General features: G+C 33.5%; 1 protein-coding gene and 1 pseudogene across 1 annotated transcript; both read left to right on the forward strand.

Moving 5' to 3' along the window:
• Positions 1-1901: 1901 nt before the first annotated feature.
• Positions 1902-3990, forward strand: LOC126775647 (cytochrome P450 6a2-like; the record flags this gene model as incomplete). Its single annotated transcript, XM_050497712.1, has 3 exons — positions 1902-2656; positions 2712-3202; positions 3824-3990. Coding segments are annotated over 3 exons (1413 nt in total), but the record flags the coding sequence as incomplete, so codon positions are not given.
• Positions 3991-11172: 7182 nt separating this feature from the next.
• On the forward strand, positions 11173-16731 carry LOC126775648 (cytochrome P450 6B1-like; annotated as a pseudogene).
• Positions 16732-20527: the final 3796 nt, after the last annotated feature.

Genomic DNA, 20527 nt, shown 5'->3' on the forward strand with positions numbered 1-20527 from the left:
AATATAAAACTTATATTGATACAATAGAAAAAATTCAACATAAATTTGTTAAATATCTTAATTCTAAATGTTTCACTCTAAATCGTAATCCACCTAAAATGATGTCCTTACTGGATCATCGTACAATGCGAGATCAAAGTTTTTTATTTAAAATAATTCATAACTTGAATGATAGTCCATATCTTTTAAGCAAAATTCACTTTAGATGTAAAAAAGTGAACACACGCAATAGTGCTTTATTCCATTTACCCTCCACTCGAACCAATTATGCTCAAAATGAATTTATATATCGCTCTTGTAAGAGCTACAATAGGAAGTTTATTGCCTTGGACATGTTTTCTTGTACGCTCAATACATTTAAAAAAAGAGTTTGTGTGCATTTGTTAACTTATTCAATGTTTTTATTTTATCTATTTAATTTTTATTATATAATATTGTTTTGCTGTTGTTAACTGTTTGAATCTTAATAATTATTATTTGTAATTTACAAAATTGCTTGTTTACTGTCATACATGAATTAGTTTTGAGTGGAAACTTGATTGGTGTGTGATCGAGTTAATTTGTTGTGTAGAATATGTGGCGTGTACTGTTTGTTTCCCAGATATAATAAAAATAAATAAAATAAATTTTATATGGGATTCCTTTAAATTATAATAAGTAGGTATACTTTATTTTATCATGTTCGTGTGCTAAGTATTAATAAAACAAAAACTTCGAGACGTGATGTCAGTAACCTTGAGAACTGAACAAATAACTTAGTATGATAGTTTCCTTATTTTGTCAGTGGTAACATATTCAATCGCCATTGCATCATCAACATATAATTAAGATATTACGTCCCTTGTGCCTGTATTTTCACTGGATCACCCTTCCTTCGAATCTGAACTTCCACTATGTATTGCTGTTTGGTGGTAGAACTTATTATAATAAATGGGTATAGTAAATTCCACATAAAAGTATTTTATTTGTGTATCAAATAATGAAGATAAATTAAAGTCTTTAATAGCGCCCTTTTTGCGCTGGAAAATTTTATTTTACACGCTTTTACACGTTTTTCGGCACTGAAGGCGCCGCACTACCCACTAAAAAACCAGCGGTACCCTCACCGTTTCTCGGAGCGTCACGGGATCGCTGTGCATGCTACTAGTCGCCTTGACCTTAGACATTCAATATACACATATATTTTTATAACACAAATTGGCCACCTGATATTAAATGGTCACCACCGAGCATAGAAATTGGCACCGTAAGAAATATTAATCAATCCTTATATCGCATGATTCAGCATGGATTACTCTGTCCATTGGTGAAAACTGTATGATAATCCATTTGGTTTATCGCGTTAAGACAAAAAGACTTTGTTTTATACTATGTGATTTGTGACATAACATTTTATAATATGTTGAATGAACTTGAATTGATAATTTATGTAAAAATAAGTCTCAGTTCTACATTATAAAGAGTCATCAAAAATAATATCTATGTTATGTTAAAATGTTACGTATATGACATTTTTTTGTTTATACATTAGTCTTGTTAAACGCAAAACAGCTTATTTTATATATTTCAACATTGGGAGTGTTAAAGTGTTGATGAAAGAAAAGTTAACTTCAAGTTTAAAATTATTTTCGTATCGGATCGTAAATAATGAAAACTAAAAAATTAAACATTATAATAGGTTTGAAATTCCTATTCATTTTGCCTTATGATTAAATTATCTTATATATTAAATTCGTAGACCTTGATAGACAGCACTGTAATAGACATTACACAGATACCAAGTCGAGTCATACATTTAGTGAGTTTAATCGCACGTAACGTGAAAAATGATTTTAATTTTATATTTAATTCTATTTATCGTTATTATATGTTTTTATAAACTTCATATATCATTAAAAAAATATAATGATTACTGGAAAATGAGAAATGTTCCATATCTGAAACCGAGACTACTTTTTGGCAACTTTAGTGATTATATTCTATTTAGAAAAAGTGCGCCAATAGTAACAAGTGAAATTTGTGACCAGTTCCCCGGCGAGCCGTACGTCGGCGTATTTTATGGTACAGCACCAGCTCTCGTCGTCAAAGATCCTAAGCTTGTAAAACTAGTTTTGGCACAGGATTTCTATTACTTCAATGGCAGAGAAAATACAGACTATGCTTACAATGAAGCTGTAACAACAAGCATATTTTTCAACGGAGGTGATCATTGGAAAGTATTACGACAGAATTTAACTCCACTTTTCACGTCTGTGAAGTTAAAGAATATGTTCCCAAGGATCAAGGAGTGTGCTGAAGAAATGGACACGTTTCTTGAAAAAGAAATAAAAATATCAGAGAATATTAACTCAAAATCATTATTGGCGAGATATTCAATGGAATGCATTATTAATTGTGTATTCGGTCTAAGAGCGAACACTTTGAAGAGAGATAAAGGTGTAAACCCATTTGTAATCCTAGGAGAACAAATATTTGACACATCAACCATGACAGGTTTGAAAATAATTTCTCGATCCATCTGGCCTTCTTTATTTTACGCATTGGGTTTTAAGTTGTTTGATAAGAATATTGAATTATTTTTCAACAAATTATTTGCCGAGGCCCGTAAAAATCGAAAAAAGGAGAGAATTCTGAAGAAAGACTTTCTTGATCTTAAGCTGGGAAGAAGAAAACTACTTAAGCGGAAACAGTTTCAGCAATACTGAAAGTAGTGACAAGAGGATAGAAAGAATAAAAGTAAATGAAGACTTACTTGTAGCGCAGTGCACGAGTTTCTTTGGAGCTGGTTTTGAAACAACATCATCTACACTAAATTATCTTCTTTACGAATTAGCAAAAAATAAACGAGCTCAAGACAGAGTTCAAGAAGAAGTAGACGCATACTTTAATAGATATGATGTTATTAAATATGAATGCTTAAACGAAATGCCTTATCTTGAAGCATGTATTGACGAAACTCTTCGTCTCTATCCCACGTTAGGAAACCTCACCAGGGAAGTGATGCATAGCTACACATTGCCAACTGGTCTTCGACTACAGAAAGGAGATCGTGTTCATATACCTGTTCATCATATCCACCGACACCCGGACTACTTCCAAGATCCTATGTTGTATCAACCCGAAAGATTCTTCGGTGATGAGAAGATGAAAATTAAACCATACACCTTCATGCCCTTCGGTGAAGGACCAAGAGTTTGTATTGGTATTGTAAACATTCTTCGTATTATTTATATAAAATAATCATTTACAATCGAACATTTCCTTTTCGATAAGTTTAACATTTAAAATATAATATGTAATTTAAATTAAGTTTATGAAAGATAAGGTGCCGGAGAAAAAATTATTACGCAGGAGATATTATTTTGTTCGTTTGTGTGCGCAAATACAGCAGAAATATGTTTTCTATCACTCTCATAATCCGATGGGTTGCCAAAATGTCACGACCTGAAAGAATTCACGCTTAACGCTTAACGTGCTTCCTGAGGCAGAGCATTTATAACATTACCAGCTTACAAACTTCGTATTGCGAATTAGAATTTATTAACAGAAGCAGATCTCTAGATCTGCCACCTTACAAACTAGCCATTAGTCTACAACGCAGTAAATTAACATTAATGTTTTCCGCAAAGTCGTATTGTGTGACTCCGCTAGAAATATATCAAGATTCAGACGTTAACTAACTGTTTACTATCTAAGTATGTACGTAGTTTTTTCATAATTTTTTTTAAGTTCTTCATCAGATAATACGATAAGAAAAATTGCTACATCATCGTATATTTAAAAAAAAACAATATAAATAAAACAAACTATTATCTCGTTTCAGGTGCTCGGTTTTCAAAAATGGTGATGTATGCTGGACTTTTGACGATATTCAGGAAATATAGGATCGAGCTGGCAGACACGCCGTTAAGTTTGAAAATGAGACCGGTGACAATTGTGACGCAGACATCAACAATCGTACATGTTAAATTTATACCTCGTGACCTTTAAGTAAAAGAACCACTATACATATAAATAAATAATAAACTATACAAATACGTTTTTCTTTGTAATGCCTATCTGAATCGATATTCATAAAAGTTATAGCATCACGCCTCGGAGCTTGCATCACGTTTCGGAGAAGATTTAGGTACATAATATCATTATATAGTATAAGTACTTGTGCTTAGGAGTATCACCCGCTTTAAATGTATGCTATAGACACACAACAGAGACATGATAGTTAAATAGACGACGAAAGTGGATGCTTGCCTTTCACGTCGAAGGTTGTGGATTCGATTCCCACGCAGAACAGATATTTGTGTGCATGAACATGTCTGTTTGTCCTGAGTCTGGGTGTAATTATCTATATAAGTATGTATTTACAAAAGAAAAATACTATATGTAGTATATCAGATGTCTAGTTTCCATAGTACAGACTTGGTACAAGCTTTATTTGGGATTAGATGGCCGCGTGTGAAAAATGTCGCAGGATATTATTATTATTATATTAAATGGGTCCTTAATAAAATCTGTTACGACTAAAGGAACTGCATGCGTTTCAGAAAATTAAGCCCATTGCATTTGTTATCATCATGTACTTGATAATTTCACATTTGGCCTTAAAGACTTCTGATCGATTTTTTGAGAGGCAAATGCACCTTAAAACCGTTGTTTTATATATATTTAATAAAGTATGTGTGGTGGATCATTTTCAAATTTCCCTTAGGTATACTTGTCCCGAGAGAAAACTTCCTTATATACTTACGTCTAAACAGCAAATGTTTTTGTGCATAATTATAAAAATCGTTGTATACTGATCGAGATTTACTATAAAAAAATAACAATCTATCACTGTTTACAATCATTTTTATACTAGATATTTTTTTTATTTTTTTTTTATTTATTTAAACCATCATATTCAATAATAACTGCTATAGTGTAAAACTGTTATGCAGTTATTAGAATTAAAATTAAAAAAAAAAAACAAAATAGGCATCAAAAATTTATAGAAAAAACATGCCGTCTAAAAATATGTAAAATGTGAATCATGAATGTACACAGTAAATAAATATTGCCTGTAACAGTGTCATCTATTTTTTAGTTCTATTTTTCCCACTTTTTAAAAGTAATGTAGTCGAACTTGGTAACAGAGGTGTTTTCTTTAAAAATTCAACATTGCCCTATAAATAGCAATCATTATAAATTACAAGGTTACCTTAATATGGACATTGCAAATATTTATCAAACTTTTTTGAATAATAGTGCCAACCAAAACTACCAACAGCATTTATAGAATAAATAATTCTAAACGAACGATACTAAGACGCATAAGATACGAACAAAAACAAGCAAGAAGTTTTTATACACATAAAATTATAACCGGATTTAATATATCTTTTATTAAAGCCGAACAAAACAAAATTGCCAACAGACCTTCAAATGAACCCGCAAAACGAACTCGTCTAATGTATTTTTTAACATAATTACGTAATTATAAAAATATAAACATTATAAAAATAGTAATGTTTTTTTATCGGTTTCACGCACAAGCTAACTACTAAAGTAATGATATACTTTCAAATTATTTTAGTTTATACTTCCAGGCCGGACACACACTATATATGATGGCAATTCGACATAACCATAAAGAGTTTAGGCACAGATTGCTTGTTTTCTTCCGCTCCGTTGATAGTGAAACGAATTTGAATTCATTATATCATATACACATATACAATATCTACATTTACATATTATATAATTACATCTAATTTTATTCATATTCTTACATACTTTCTGCCTCGTTGGTCTATGGGCTAGATATTAGATTTCGAGGTCCTGTGCTCAAACCGCAGGTCGGGCCGATAAAAAGTTAATGGGTTTTTCTGTAGAAGATTCTCAGTAGCAGCACGGAGTCTAAAAGTTGGAAGTATGTCAACTCCCGTGCCTCGGAAAGCACGTAAAACCGTTGGTCCTGCGCCTGAACTCTTTCCGGTCGTATCAGTTTGCCGTCCTATCGGATTGCTTGCGGCACACACTTGTGCACTATAATTATTATCGCCTGCGCAGTTGGCTAATCTCTCCCGAGATTGGTCAGGAGGACACCACTGTGAGTCTATAACATTATTTAACTTAACTAATTTATAAATAATTATAAACAATCATTATAGTTTAAAATTCTCACGGTCATTGAGATATATTTAATGAAAGGTTTTATTAATGTAATTGATACTTCTTGATTTGAAGTCTATAAATTGATATCTGTTCTTTTGACGTCATTGATCGCTTATCGCGTTACTTGGAGCAGTTATATATTACGTTAAAATGTACGTTATATATACATAGTCTTACTTGTCTTTAAGTGATATTCTTTATCGCAGAGGTCAACTTAAATATTATTATCAATAATGGTACTTACGTACTACATTACAGGTTTACCTTTTATAGCTTATTAAATATCGGCTGAGAAATATAACAAAGACCTCAAATCTTATAATGCATCTGTATATACAACATTTTTAGTTTTATTTTCGTAGGATATAAGTATTTATTGGTTTTCACCGACCCGTACGTGCGTACGTACTGAAACGCGTATTTATAAATAAGTACTTAGTATAAAATAACCGACTAAGTGTAAATTTAACAAAACAATGAGAAAAAAATATACGCGACGACGCGTTCGCTATAAAAAACATGCTATAGGCAACAGCACGGTAATCGGCGCGCTTTACATATACCCCTGGGCGCGTTTAACCTAAGTATCCAGCATAAGCTTAACCATATTGAATATGATTGATCATATAGATCTGAGCTCATCTTCATCATCATATCATAATATCATCATAAAATAATTTAAATTACAATTAAACGAAAATCCTACTACTTAAGTAATAAGTTATAAGTAACACACATACAAACATGCGCAAATATACTCGCGATTGCGCAACAAAACGTGGTTTTGCGCAAATACTTTTAATGGTGTAAATTTGTTTAGTGTTTGTGGTTTAAAATCGTACGACAGGTAATACGTACGTTTGACTATCGTGCAAAGTTTAATACCAAAACTGATTTCCGTAACACGTATTTATTTTTAACTCAAGAATTAGGGACTTTACTAATTGTAATTGCTATGTATCTTAAAAAAAGAAATATTTATACCTATAGATCTATTGCACACAAGTTTATGTATAAAGAAAGTTAGTTAATTTATTCAAATGTTCATTATACAACTAGTATTCGCCCGCGTTTTAAGGGGAGAGGGTCTAATTAAGGCATAGTATCCTATGTCCGTCCATGGGGTTCAAGCTTGTTGCATACTACATTTTCTCAACATGGGTTCAGTGGTTAAGCCTTAAAAGCGTGACAGCAGACAGAGTTATTTTCGTACTTATGGTATAAATATACGCAAAGGCGCTCTTATTGCTTTCAGCAATCTCGTTTGATCTGAATAGCTGATTTTCGAACAAATGAAGGCGGCTCATAAAGTTCCTTTGAAATGACTTTTATAAAAATATAAATATCCATATCTATATTTACAAATACTAAACATTGATGGTTATGATTATGAGCACTATCTCCTAACAATAAGGTATACTTTTAAGGTGTGCGCCTCTCTCCCATAGTTTATTAAAATCTAAAAAATCTTATAATAAAACTTTCGCTCTATTATCATCAAATATATTATGAATATTTTTTTAAGACACAATAGCAATCATATTTTTGACAACCGACTTATGGCGATATACAATTTTGATGCGTGTATTGCTGAAATGTTATAATTATAAAGATAAATGTCGCATATCACTTTTCTTTTCTGACATTTCAAGTGTTCCACCGTTTAGTTCCGTGTTTGTTCTTACATATTCGCTCGGGATAATGTCGTATCAAATTACAATAACTGAATAACATTTATTTATAACAATTAATTATCACTTCCGTATTATAATAATAGCGAAAAAGATATCTTGTGTAATTGGACATGCACATAATTCAACTAATCGTAAAATGCCAAATACTTTAAAATAAATATTTAATATTATATAATATTAATATCATTTTGTTATAATGAACTGTATGACAGTTGTCAGTAAGCGGCAATTGTAAATATTACAGTGCAACGAAAGCGCGATTCAATATGCTACTCAAAAATCATCAAAATCAATATATTTTTTATTCAAATAAACCTTAACAAATAAACACCGGTTCAGAATGTCGATTCTACCGGGAAGAACCGCCAAGGAACTGAGGACCTATTCTTTTTTTTAAACAGAAATACAAAATTTCATTTTTATAAAACACAATTATGCTTTTTTAACAATGATAAAGAATCGATGTTATCATTATTCAAAGGTCAATTATTCTTATCAAAGTTCACGAGGAATGAATTTGAGAAAAATATTTATCGTAGTTTGAGTTACAAGAGACACCGGCTTAAATTTCAAAGTTTGTGGCATGTTCTCAGCCAGTTCGATCCTATACTTCTTGAATATCGTCAGGAGGCCTGCATACATCACCATTCTTGCAAAATGAATTCCTGAAAAAATAATAACGCAAATTATTGCAAGACGTAATTCATTCACAGCAATAATACATAAAACAGTAACAGCCTGTTAATATCCCACTGCTGGGCTAAGGCCTCCTCTCCCTTTTGAGGAGAAGGTTTGGAGCTTATTCCACCACGCTGCTCCAATGCGGGTTGGTAGAATACACATGTGGCAGAATTTCAATGAAATTAGACACATGCAGGTTTCCTCACGATGTTTTCCTTCACCGTTAAGCACGAGATGAATTATAAACACAAATTAAGCACATGAAAATTCAGTGGTGCTTGCCCGGGTTTGAACCCACGATCATCGGTTAAGATTCACGCGTTCTTACCACTAGGCCATCTCGGCTTTTATAAAAATATAAATATCCATATCTATATTTACAAATACTAAACATTGATGGTTATGATTATGAGCACTATCTCCTAACAATAAGGTATACTTTTAAGGTGTGCGCCTCTCTCCCATAGTTTATTAAAATCTAAAAAATCTTATAATAAAACTTTCGCTCTATTATCATCAAATATATTATGAATATTTTTTTAAGACACAATAGCAATCATATAATACATAAGTCGAACTTAAGAAATACAGCATTAACTTTGAGCTTCATACAATATGCAAATTAAAAAAAAACGATACACACTCGGTCATTTTAGATTTAACATATAAACCTCTCAATTTTATGTCGAATTAAAGTTACTAATACGTTATATTATTCTTATTTTATGCTGATAGAATATATATAACAAATTATCTGAATTCTTAAAGATAATAATTGATGAATATAAAAAAAATATGTATATATATATATATATATATATATATATATATATATGTTCATTATATATATATATATATATATATATAGTTCATTATATATATATATAATGAACTTCATTGTAATCCATTCCCAAAATTTGATGACCTAATATTTGTTTTATTCTGAACGTATTGCTCTATAAAAATCACATCTAAAACACAGTCATATAGTAATATAACATAATACATATAATGTTTTTAATTTTAAAATTAGTCAGTTCTGACAAAGAAATTGAATGAATTTACAGAACCAGCAGTTTAAATAAAGATGATAATTTGAATCATAATTTGGCCAAAAGATACTAATTATATATGTAGGAGGCTTTTATATACCTTGATCCTACCACACGGTTCCCACACAGTATAATGAAATTATTAAAAATTCCTTTTCTCAGAAAATCCATACTAATATTATAAATCTCAAAGGCGTATAGAAAAGAGTTTGTCTGTTTTTTCCTTTTTAATGAGCAAATCTCTGAAGTCGGGTTGGAAAAATATTTTTGTATTTGATAGTCCTGCGTGATGTTAAATACCTTTATAGGCTGATTCTCGCAGAGCAGCTAGTATATTATCTTTTGAAGTCTGTAATTTTAGGACTTAAAGCAGAAAAAAAAATTACAAAAAAAGTGAATATTATCTAACATGTTTCAAAATGAGATGCTATGAATAGATATTTTTTTTAAGTATATAAGCTAGCGCTTGACTGTTATCACACACTGATGGAAAGTGATGATACAGTCTAAGATGGAGCGCGCTCGCCTAGAAGATGCCTATTCACTCTAGACTTGAAGGTACCCATATTGTAGGTGGTGGCAAAAACGGAGGTCGGGAGGATATTCCAGATCTTAGCGGTGCGAATCAGAAACGAGCAAGCAAATCGTTTCGTACGTGTCTTAGACACATCAACTACGTACGGGTGCAGATCTTTACGATGCCTCGCAGTTCTATGGTAAAAAGGTGACGGAGGAACCAAATTAAATAGTTCCTGGGCACACTCTCCGAAATATATTCTGTAGAAAACCGACCGAGCGAGGATTCTAGAGTGTTGAATTTTTTGATAACTGGACCTTAAGGTCTAACTAACATTAATAACATATCAATTCAACATTGTTCACGCCTTAAGTGCGAACATTAGCAAATACAAATATGTGTGATTAGTTATTTATCATAAGTCCTTCTACCTGCCAACTTGACATTGAACATTACTCTATTGCGAAATTAAAAAAAATGGTGTAAGTGCCAATGTACTTACGAGAATTGATGTGTAAGCTGTAAACATGTGTGCTCATATATCGATCTCACGCACACATTAACGCACATACAATAACAAATCATGCGCCGACGTCATCTGACGCTCGAACTCTCAGTTAACCCCCACCGTGTATCGAGCGCTAAGATGTTTACACGTCTAAACATTCGAAAGTAAAGATTACAAAATGAAATCCAAGAGTTTTAATCGACCGTAATCATAGTCCTCATGAGAGTCATAAGCATTCGAGTTGGTGATAGAAGCGAATACAAATAAAAAAACAATAGAATTTGCTTTTCCTTACTTAGTCTTTAATGTTAACTTGGTAACCTTTATAATGTTACCAAAGTATTTGCATCACATTAAAATTAAAATTAATTTCAATTTGTTACAAAAATGCACGTTTTTTTATTCGTTCATATAATAACTACTTTAAAGATTTCTGAATTAATTTTTTGACACGAGCAATTACGTAACTATAAATTTTGTTGCTATAGTTGGGAAGTTAATTTTTTTTTTCATATACCTACCAACCTTTTTTCTTATCGCTGGAAAAACGCATTACGCGATTCCACCATGGGAACAGTGGGGGAGTATGTGGGGCTGGCCAGTGTCCAAGGCACCGAGTGAGCCACGAACATCGGAATACCCACTAGAAAGCCAGCGGTACCCTTTCCTTCTTAACGAGGAGCGCCACGAGGTCGCTTTCGCGTGCTACCATGGCGAAATATGCCTACCAACCTATTCCAAGCACATGATTAATATAATGAGAGAAACAGATGACGAATTGACTCGATATGGTCGAGATGTTAAATAATCTATGATATCCACTATGGATTTGAAAGTTGTAATCGGAACTTTGGAAGTTGAAGTGGTTAAGTGGAATAGTATTGTGTTATAAACAAAGGTAAATAAGTCAAGAATCGTTTGTAGTGCATAAAACAGCAGAACTATTACACAGTATTGTAGTTACTATCGTATATATATTTTTATGAGACGTATAATTTGTTCAAAATAAATAAATAAAAATAAAATAAATTAGCAAATCGATAGTTTTCTGTTATTGAACTCACTCCTACCGGGACATTTAGAATAGCAGATTTTTGCATGAGAATATAATTACGAAATTAAAGTTGCTCTTCTAATAAACCGAGGGTACAATAACCTTTCAAGCTTAGATTTAGGTATAGCAACGGTATGGGGCAGCAAAAGAGGCACAGAGGTATAACTATACATAGTATTTGTTATGTATAGTTTAGAAATTATTATAATGTATATATAAGCATTCTTGTATGCAAAGTTCATGTAGTTCCAAATATTTATGATGTTTATCATTTAATCGATTTCGTCATGTAAATTCAGTAATTATATGTTTCAATTAAATTATATAGTCGAATTAAAAAAAGACCAGTTGTTTTAAAACAAAATCTTTATCTGATTCTGAGTTAGAGTCTTCCGATACTGTCGTTACTTGCACTATTAAGTCAAACTCCACACTACTGTTGAACTTAACTATTTATTAAAGTAAAAAAAAAAATATTACAATTAAACTAACCAAACTGTTGCGCGATCTAGGATAGAAGTACAATGCCATCTAGTGGTCGGTAGCAAGAAGTTAAATGAATATAGATTAGTATGCCTTTGATGTGAATTAATTTATATCGCGATTCAGAAGTATATCATCGTCATCTATTGGCTGTATGTTGAATTACAATTTAATTCATCAACTTCACCTCTCCATGCACGACCATCAGACGGGCGTCTACTCCCTCGTGAGACCAACTGTCGCCGACCACCTGCCTCAGTGCGGGCATCGACGACGATTTCGACGACAACCACCAGGAATAGACAGCTAACCACGTAACTCGTTCATGTGATGTGGTAGCAGCCGCGACTTCCGGGTCTTCTATATAATAGAAAACAGTATTTTTTAGCTCACAATTATCAAACCATTGATTTGTAATTTACATTTTTATATATTATGGATATGTTTATTAATAAGAACTTACTTACTTGTATAGTTTTGAATTCCACTCAAAATAATATACTTCATTCGTTTTGTGCGCTAAGTATCGGTAAAACTATGATATTTGGAAACACGTGTGTACTTTGCATACAAAGGATGCTTATATATCCGGGATATATTAGTCTCTTGTAGGTGACTTTAAAAAGAGAATGCAATACAATTGTAAAGTATGGTGGTGGAGTATTTTTAAGACAATTACCCACGTGTGGTGTTGAATTATAGAACAAAATGGGTTGTGACTGTGTACTTAAAATGTTTATATTATTCTTGCTTTTTTACGTTTTCTGTCTCTAAATTATCTAATGAATGAAAAATGAAAGTTAAATCAATAATGACAGAAAGAGAAAAGTCCGTGTTAAACTACACAGCCGCTAAGCAACGTTCATATATAAGGCCGAATATATTTGTTATTAACGTCTTTAAGTAGATAATTAGGTTATTCTATCTAAAATTTTATTGTATTGTTCTTTAAGCAAACTAGTTTGTTCACTGCACGTTACCATGTAACTATGATCATTTATTGTAAATTAGTTTTAGCCTTACAAATAAACGTCTGACTTTATATTTATGTATCAATATGTAAACATATAACGTGTAATAAATATGTATTTAAAATACAAACTTGGTTGACAGCACTCTTATTTGATATTTATACAGAATCAACTTAAATCTTATCATTCGTGAGTCTTTTTGACTCGTGCTTAAACGCGAATAATGTTTTTAATTTTGTTATTGTTTATTAATATTTTTATATTTTATAATCTATATATTTTATTAACAAAACATAATGATTACTGGAAAAAGAAAAATATTCCACATCTTAAACTGAGATTAATTTTTGGTAACTTTAGTGATTATATTCTATTTAGAAAAAGCGCTCCGATTATTGTAAGTAAAATTTGTGACCAGTTCCCCGACGAGCCGTACGTCGGCGTATTCTATGGTACAGCACCAGCTCTCGTCGTCAAAGATCCTAAGCTTGTGAAACTAGTTTTGTCACATGACTTCTTTTACTTCAATGGCAGAGAAAATACGGACTACGCTAACCGAGAAGCGATAACCAAAAATATATTTTTCAACGGAGGCGATCCTTGGAAAGTATTCCGACAGAATTCAACTCCACTCTTTACATCTGCAAAACTAAAGAACATGTTTCCAACGATCAAGGAGTGTGCTAAGGAAATGGACTCGTTCCTTGAAGAAGAAATAAAAATATAGGAGAATATTAACTCAACTCAACTCAAATTACTGGTGGTAGGGCTTTGTGCAAGCTCGTCTGGGTAGGTACCACCCACTCATCAGATATTCTACCGCAAAACAGCAATACTTGATATTGTTGTGTTCCGGTTTGAAGGGTGAGTGAGCCAGTGTAATTACAGGCACAAGGGACATAAAATCTTAGTTCCCAAGGTTGGTGGCGCATTGGATATGTAAGCGATGGTTGACATTTCTTACAATGCCAATGTCTAAGAGCGTTGGTGACCACTTACCATCAGGTGGCCCATATGCTCGTCCGCCTTCCTATTCTATAAATAATAAATATAAAAAAAAAAAAAAAAAAAAATCGTTGTTGGCGATATACTCGATGGATTGCATTATCAACTGTGTATTCGGTCTAAGAGCGAACACTTTGAAATTAAAGAACATGTTTCCAACGATCAAGGAGTGTGCTAAGGAAATGGACTCGTTCCTTGAAGAAGAAATAAAAATATCGGAGAAAAACTCAAAATCGTTGTTGGCGAGATACTCGATGGATTGCAGTGTATTCGGTCTAAGAGCGAACACTGAAGAGAGATAAAGGTGTGAACCCATTTGTAAACCTAGGAGAACAAATATTTGACACATCAACCATGGCAGGTTTAAAAATAATTTCTCGATCTATTTGGCCTTCTTTATTTTACGCATTGGGTTTTCAGTAGTTTGATGAGAAAATTAGTTTTTTTTTTCAAAAACTTATTTATCGGAGCCCGTAAAAATCGCCTTAAGGGGCGAAGTTCGATGCAAAACTTCGTTGATCTTATTTTAAGCTGGGAAGAGGAAACTTACATTGTTGGAGATAGTTTCGCTAATAGCGAAAGTAGTGACAAGAAGATAGAAAGAATGGAAGTGAATGAAGACTTACTTGTAGCGCAGTGCACGGGTTTTTTCGGGGCCGGTTTTGAAACAACGTCATCTACACTCAATTTTCTTCTTTACGAATTAGCAAAAAATAAACGAGTTCAAGCAGAGTTCTAGAAGACGTAGACGCATACTTTAATAGATATGATGTTATTAAATATGAATGCTTAATCAAAATAAGGCGAAATGCCTTATCTTGAAGCATGTATTGACGAAACTCTTCGTCTCTATCCGGTATTGGGGAACGTCACCAGAGAAGTGATGAGTAACTACACATTGCCAACAGGTCTTCGACTACAGAAAGGAGATCGCGTTCACATACCTGTTTACCATATCCATCGACACCCAGATTTCTTCCCTGACCCTACGTCATACCGTCCCGAACGATTCTTTGGCGATGAGAAGAAGAAAATCAAACAATTCACCTTCATGTCATTCGGTGAAGGTCCAAGAGTTTGTATTGGTAAATATTAAACTTTATTATACTAATCTGTAGATATTCGTTTACAAAAAAATATTAGTAGAAAAAAATTAACGTATAGGCCAATAGGCCACCTGTAGTTTAGGGCTCACCACCACCCATAGACATTGGCGATGTAAGAAGTATTAACTATTCCTTACATCGCCAATGCGCCACCAACCATGGGAACGAGTTGTTATGTCCCTTGTGTGTGTAGTTACACTGGCTCACTTATCCTTCAAATCGGAACACAAAAATACTAAGTTTTGCTATTTAGCGGTAGAATATCTTGCACAAAGCTTACTAAATACTTTTAATTAATTCATACAACTTTAAATATCATGTCACCTCAATAAAACATTAAAATAAATCCTCATATTATTCTTAAGATTGTTTTTAAACAAATCAAAGTAAGTGATAGTTATGGATAAGATATGATCAGTTTGACTTTCTTGAAGTCAGTGCAAGTACTCAGGTATTGTTGTAAAGCATCACTCACTAGCTTCTTTACTGTTTGTACAGCGTTCGTAACAAATGCATTAGCTAAATCGTTTTGCGTCGACTTTCATTTAAAAAATGGTCTCCACGGAAAGTCCCTTCGTTTTTATTGGATAATATGTATACATAATCTGTGCCATCCTGGAGACGCATTCAAAATATTGGTGAAAGAATTCACGAAATCGAATGAGTGGTTAAGGTAGCCTCCTTTTTCCATGCTTACAAACTTAAACTCTTTATAATAATAAGACCACTTTTCGCCTGCGTGTTAGGTGTTAAGTAGCCTATGTGTTCAAGTTTGCTTTATTCTAAATGTCATCAAAAGACAGACAGACATAGTTACTTTCAATTTTATAATATTAGCATAAATATATTTTAATATTGACTTTAGCGATTTAGCTGTCCGAGTTCATCTCAATGATATTAGATGGTCAAATCTCTAATAATGCTAATAAAATTAGTATAGCCAATATAATTTCCTGTTTGATTTATTTACACGATCTTAATCTATTATGTTTATCAAGCCGTGGTTAGAACGCGTGAATGCTAATCCATGATCGAAGTTAAAGCACCACCATTTTAATGTGCTTAATTTGTGTTCATAATTTATCTCGTGCTCGGTGAAGTAAAACATCTTGAGGAAGCCTGCATCTGTCTAATTTCAGTAACATTCTGTACCACATGTGTATCCACCAACCCATGCCAGAGCAACCGAAAACCTTCTCCTTCAAAGGAAGAAGCCTTAGCCCAACAATGGGACATTCACAGGCTGTTATTACACATTACACCAAAGCTCTAGAATCCCACATACAGGATAATATGATTGAGGTAATTAATTTGCTCCCTTATTCTTTCAGGTGCTCGTTTTGCCAGAATGGCGATGTATGCAGGACTACTGACCATATTCAGGAAGTATAGGATCGAACTGGCTGAGAACATGCCACTAACTTTAGAATTCAGGCCGGGGTCTATTGTTACACAGTCTACAACTAATATACTCGTCAAATATATTCATCGAGATGTTTTAAAATAACCTCCCGACGTATCGATGATAATCGTCCATAATTTTATTCCTGCAACATTTTGTTTTCCATTATAAGAATTAAATGTATACAATTATACATAAAATATGTAATTTAAAAAATAAAATAAATAAATAAAAATAAATAAATAAAAAAATAAAAAATAAATAAAAATTATTAGTTATAAAATGGGAATGTTTCTTAAATTTACTATTAAAAACACACAACAAAATCGTCAGTTATTATTTTATATTCTTCAAAGTACACATCACATCACATAATTTAAAAATAGAATAAATATAAAACAAGGTCAACTATAACGTTGATCGATAAAAGGTCGTAAGTGACACAATTTCATTTGTCAACTTCAAAAGATATATTGAGACTTAAGCTTAAGTAACTTTGCAGCTACCAAAAAACTGACATCTTGGACAAGGTGAAGTGGTACTGCACATATGAATAGCTATCAAGCTCATTTCATGTATAGACTGCAGTAATCACTTAAGGGATTGCTTAATCAAATATCAGCTGAGCCCTGAACTCAGTCGGTCTTCGCGCGTGAAGTCTCATCGGTTATACGTCATCGATTGAACCTAAATTGTTGTTGTTAGTTATATATAAACATAATAAATTATACAAACATGTACACCTAACATGAACGCTTATGGTAAATAATAGAATATATATTTTTAAATGGGTCTCTTATTTTGGGAGATAAACATAACGTTCAGAACTATAGGCCAATATCCAAATTGTGCACAATTGCAAAATTATTTGAGAAAATTATCTATGCAGCATGTTTCCCTTCGTGAGGGGTACATTGATTAATGAACAACATGGTTTTGTGAATAGAAGATCTACTGCGACAAATGTTTGTGAGTTGACACATTATGTTGCCATGGCTGTGGATAGGGGCTATCAGGTTGTGTATACTGACTACTCTAAGGCTTTTGACAAAATATCTCATACAATCTTATTGCATAAACTAGAGCAAGTTGTAGGTGTACATGGCGACCTGCTTCGTTGGTTGTCCTCATACCTTCGCAACAGAAGTCAAGCGGTGACGATCAAGGGCTTCTGTTCTTCTTTTGTTCCAGTTTCTTCTGGTGTACCTCAGGGCTCTCACCTCGGTCCGTTATTGTTTAATATTTTTGTAAATGATATTCATAAAATTTTTGTTCATACATCTATACTGTTGTATGCTGATGATATGAAAATCTTTAAAGTTATTGCTAATCCTTAGCCTTTTGCAAAATGATCTATATAAGTTGTGTAACTATTGTAACGAAAACTCACTGAACTTGAATATTAAAAAATGTTGCAATATTTCTTTTACACGAAAGTCAAATCCAATAACTTTTAATTATATACTGAATAATGACAATATTACCCGAGTAACTGAGGTGAGAGACTTGGGGATATACCTAGACAGCAAATTAACATTTAAATTCCATATAGATTATTTAGTTGCCAAGGCATTTCGAATGCTTGGCTTTATACTCAGGGTTAGTAAGGATTTTAAAAATGACACAACCTTTGTCCTATTATATAATTAATTTGTCCGTTCATTGCTGGAATATGGTTCTGTAGTCTGGAATCCACAATATAAAACTTATATTGATACAATAGAAAAAATTCAACATAAATTTGTTAAATATCTTAATTCTAAATGTTTCACTCTAAAACGATTTAGAGTGAAACATTTAGTCCACAAAAATCCACCTAAAATGATGTCCTTACTGGATCATCGTACAATGCGAGATCAAAGTTTTTTATTTAAAATAATTCATAACTTGAGTGATAGTCCATATCTTTTAAGCAAAATTCACTTTAGATGTAAAAAAGTGAACACACGCAATAGTGCTTTATTCCACTTACCCTCCACTCGAACCAATTATGCTCAAAATGAATTTATATATCGCTCTTGTAAGAGCTACAATAGGAAGTTTATTGCCTTGGACATGTTTTCTTGTACGCTCAATACATTTAAAAAAAGAGTTTGTGTGCATTTGTTAACTTATTCAATGTTTTTATTTTATCTATTTAATTTTTATTATATAATATTGTTTTGCTGTTGTTAACTGTTTGAATCTTAATAATTATTATTTGTAATTTACAAAATTGCTTGTTTACTGTCATACATGAATTAGTTTTGAGTGGAAACTTGATTGGTGTGTGATCGAGTTAATTTGTTGTGTAGTATATGTGGCGTGTACTGTTTGTTTCCCAGATATAATAAAAATAAATAAAATAAATTTTATATGGGATTCCTTTAAATTATAATAAGTAGGTATACTTTATTTTATCATGTTCGTGTGCTAAGTATTAATAAAACAAAAACTTCGAGACGTGATGTCAGTAACCTTGAGAACTGAACAAATAACTTAATATGATAGTTTCCTTATTTTGTCAGTGGTAACATATTCAATCGCCATTGCATCATCAACATATAATTAAGATATTACGTCCCTTGTGCCTGTATTTTCACTGGATCACCCTTCCTTCGAATCTGAACTTCCACTATGTATTGCTGTTTGGTGGTAGAACTTATTATAATAAATGGGTATAGTAAATTCCACATAAAAGTATTTTATTTGTGTATCAAATCAATCAATCAATCAATCAACAGCCAATCGTTGTCCACTGCTGAACATAGGCCTCTCCCAAGGTGCGCCAAAGCTCCCTGTCCTCCGCCTTCCGCATCCAGTTGGTGCCCGCCACCTTCTTAAGGTCGTCGGTCCACCTGGCTGGAGGGCGCCCTACGCTGCGCTTGCCGATTCGCGGTCTCCACTCTAGGACTCGTCTGCTCCAACGGCCATCGGTCCTACGACATACGTGACCAGCCCACTGCCACTTCAGCCTGCTAATTTTGCAAGCTATGTCGGTGACTCCGGTTCTTTTCCGGATAATCTCATTTCTGATCTTATCCTTCAAAGATACTCCGAGCATAGCTCGCTCCATAGCACGCTGAGCGACTTTGAATTTGTGGACTAGTCCCGCAGTTAGTGTCCACGTTTCGGCACCGTATGTCATGGCAGGTAAGACGCATTGGTTGAAGACTTTCGTCTTCAAACATTGCGGTATAGACGACTTGAGGACTTGACGAAGGTTGCCAAATGCTGCCCATCCCAAGCGAATTCTTCGATCGGCTTCCTTCTCGAAGTTGTTCCTACCGACTTGTATTATCTGTCCTAGGTAGGTATATTCACTAACAACTTCGAGAGGTTTCCCCTCGACGTATATCGGTCCCGGCACGACATGCCTATTGAACATGACCTTGGTCTTGTCCAAGTTCATACCGAGACCGACACACCGGGAAGACTCGCCTAGGCTACGCAACATTTCGGTGAGTTGTTCCAGCGACTCTGCTATGATGACGATATCGTCGGCAAATCGAAGGTGTGAGATGTACTCGCCGTTTACATTGACTCCATACCTAGTCCAATCCAGCGTTTTGAAAACGTCTTCCAACGCGTTGGTGAACAGTTTCGGGGATATTACATCCCCCTGTCTCACCCCTCTGCGCAGTTGGATCGCTTTCGTCTTACAGTCCTGGATGTGGACAGTCATTGTAGCGGCGTTGTACAGACATCTCAGTACCTCGATATATCTCCAATCGATATGACATCTCTGCAATGAGTCGAGCACTGCCCAGGTTTCGATGGAGTCGAAGGCTTTCTCGTAGTCCACAAATGCCATACACAGCGGCTGATTGTACTCTTCGGTCTTCTGCACAATCTGCCGAACAGTATGGATGTGGTCCACGGTGCTGTAGCCTGATCGAAAGCCGGCTTGCTCTGGGGGCTG

Source organism: Nymphalis io, chromosome 18, assembly GCF_905147045.1.
Source record: "Nymphalis io chromosome 18, ilAglIoxx1.1, whole genome shotgun sequence".
Classification (NCBI taxonomy): Eukaryota; Metazoa; Arthropoda; class Insecta; order Lepidoptera; family Nymphalidae; genus Nymphalis; species Nymphalis io.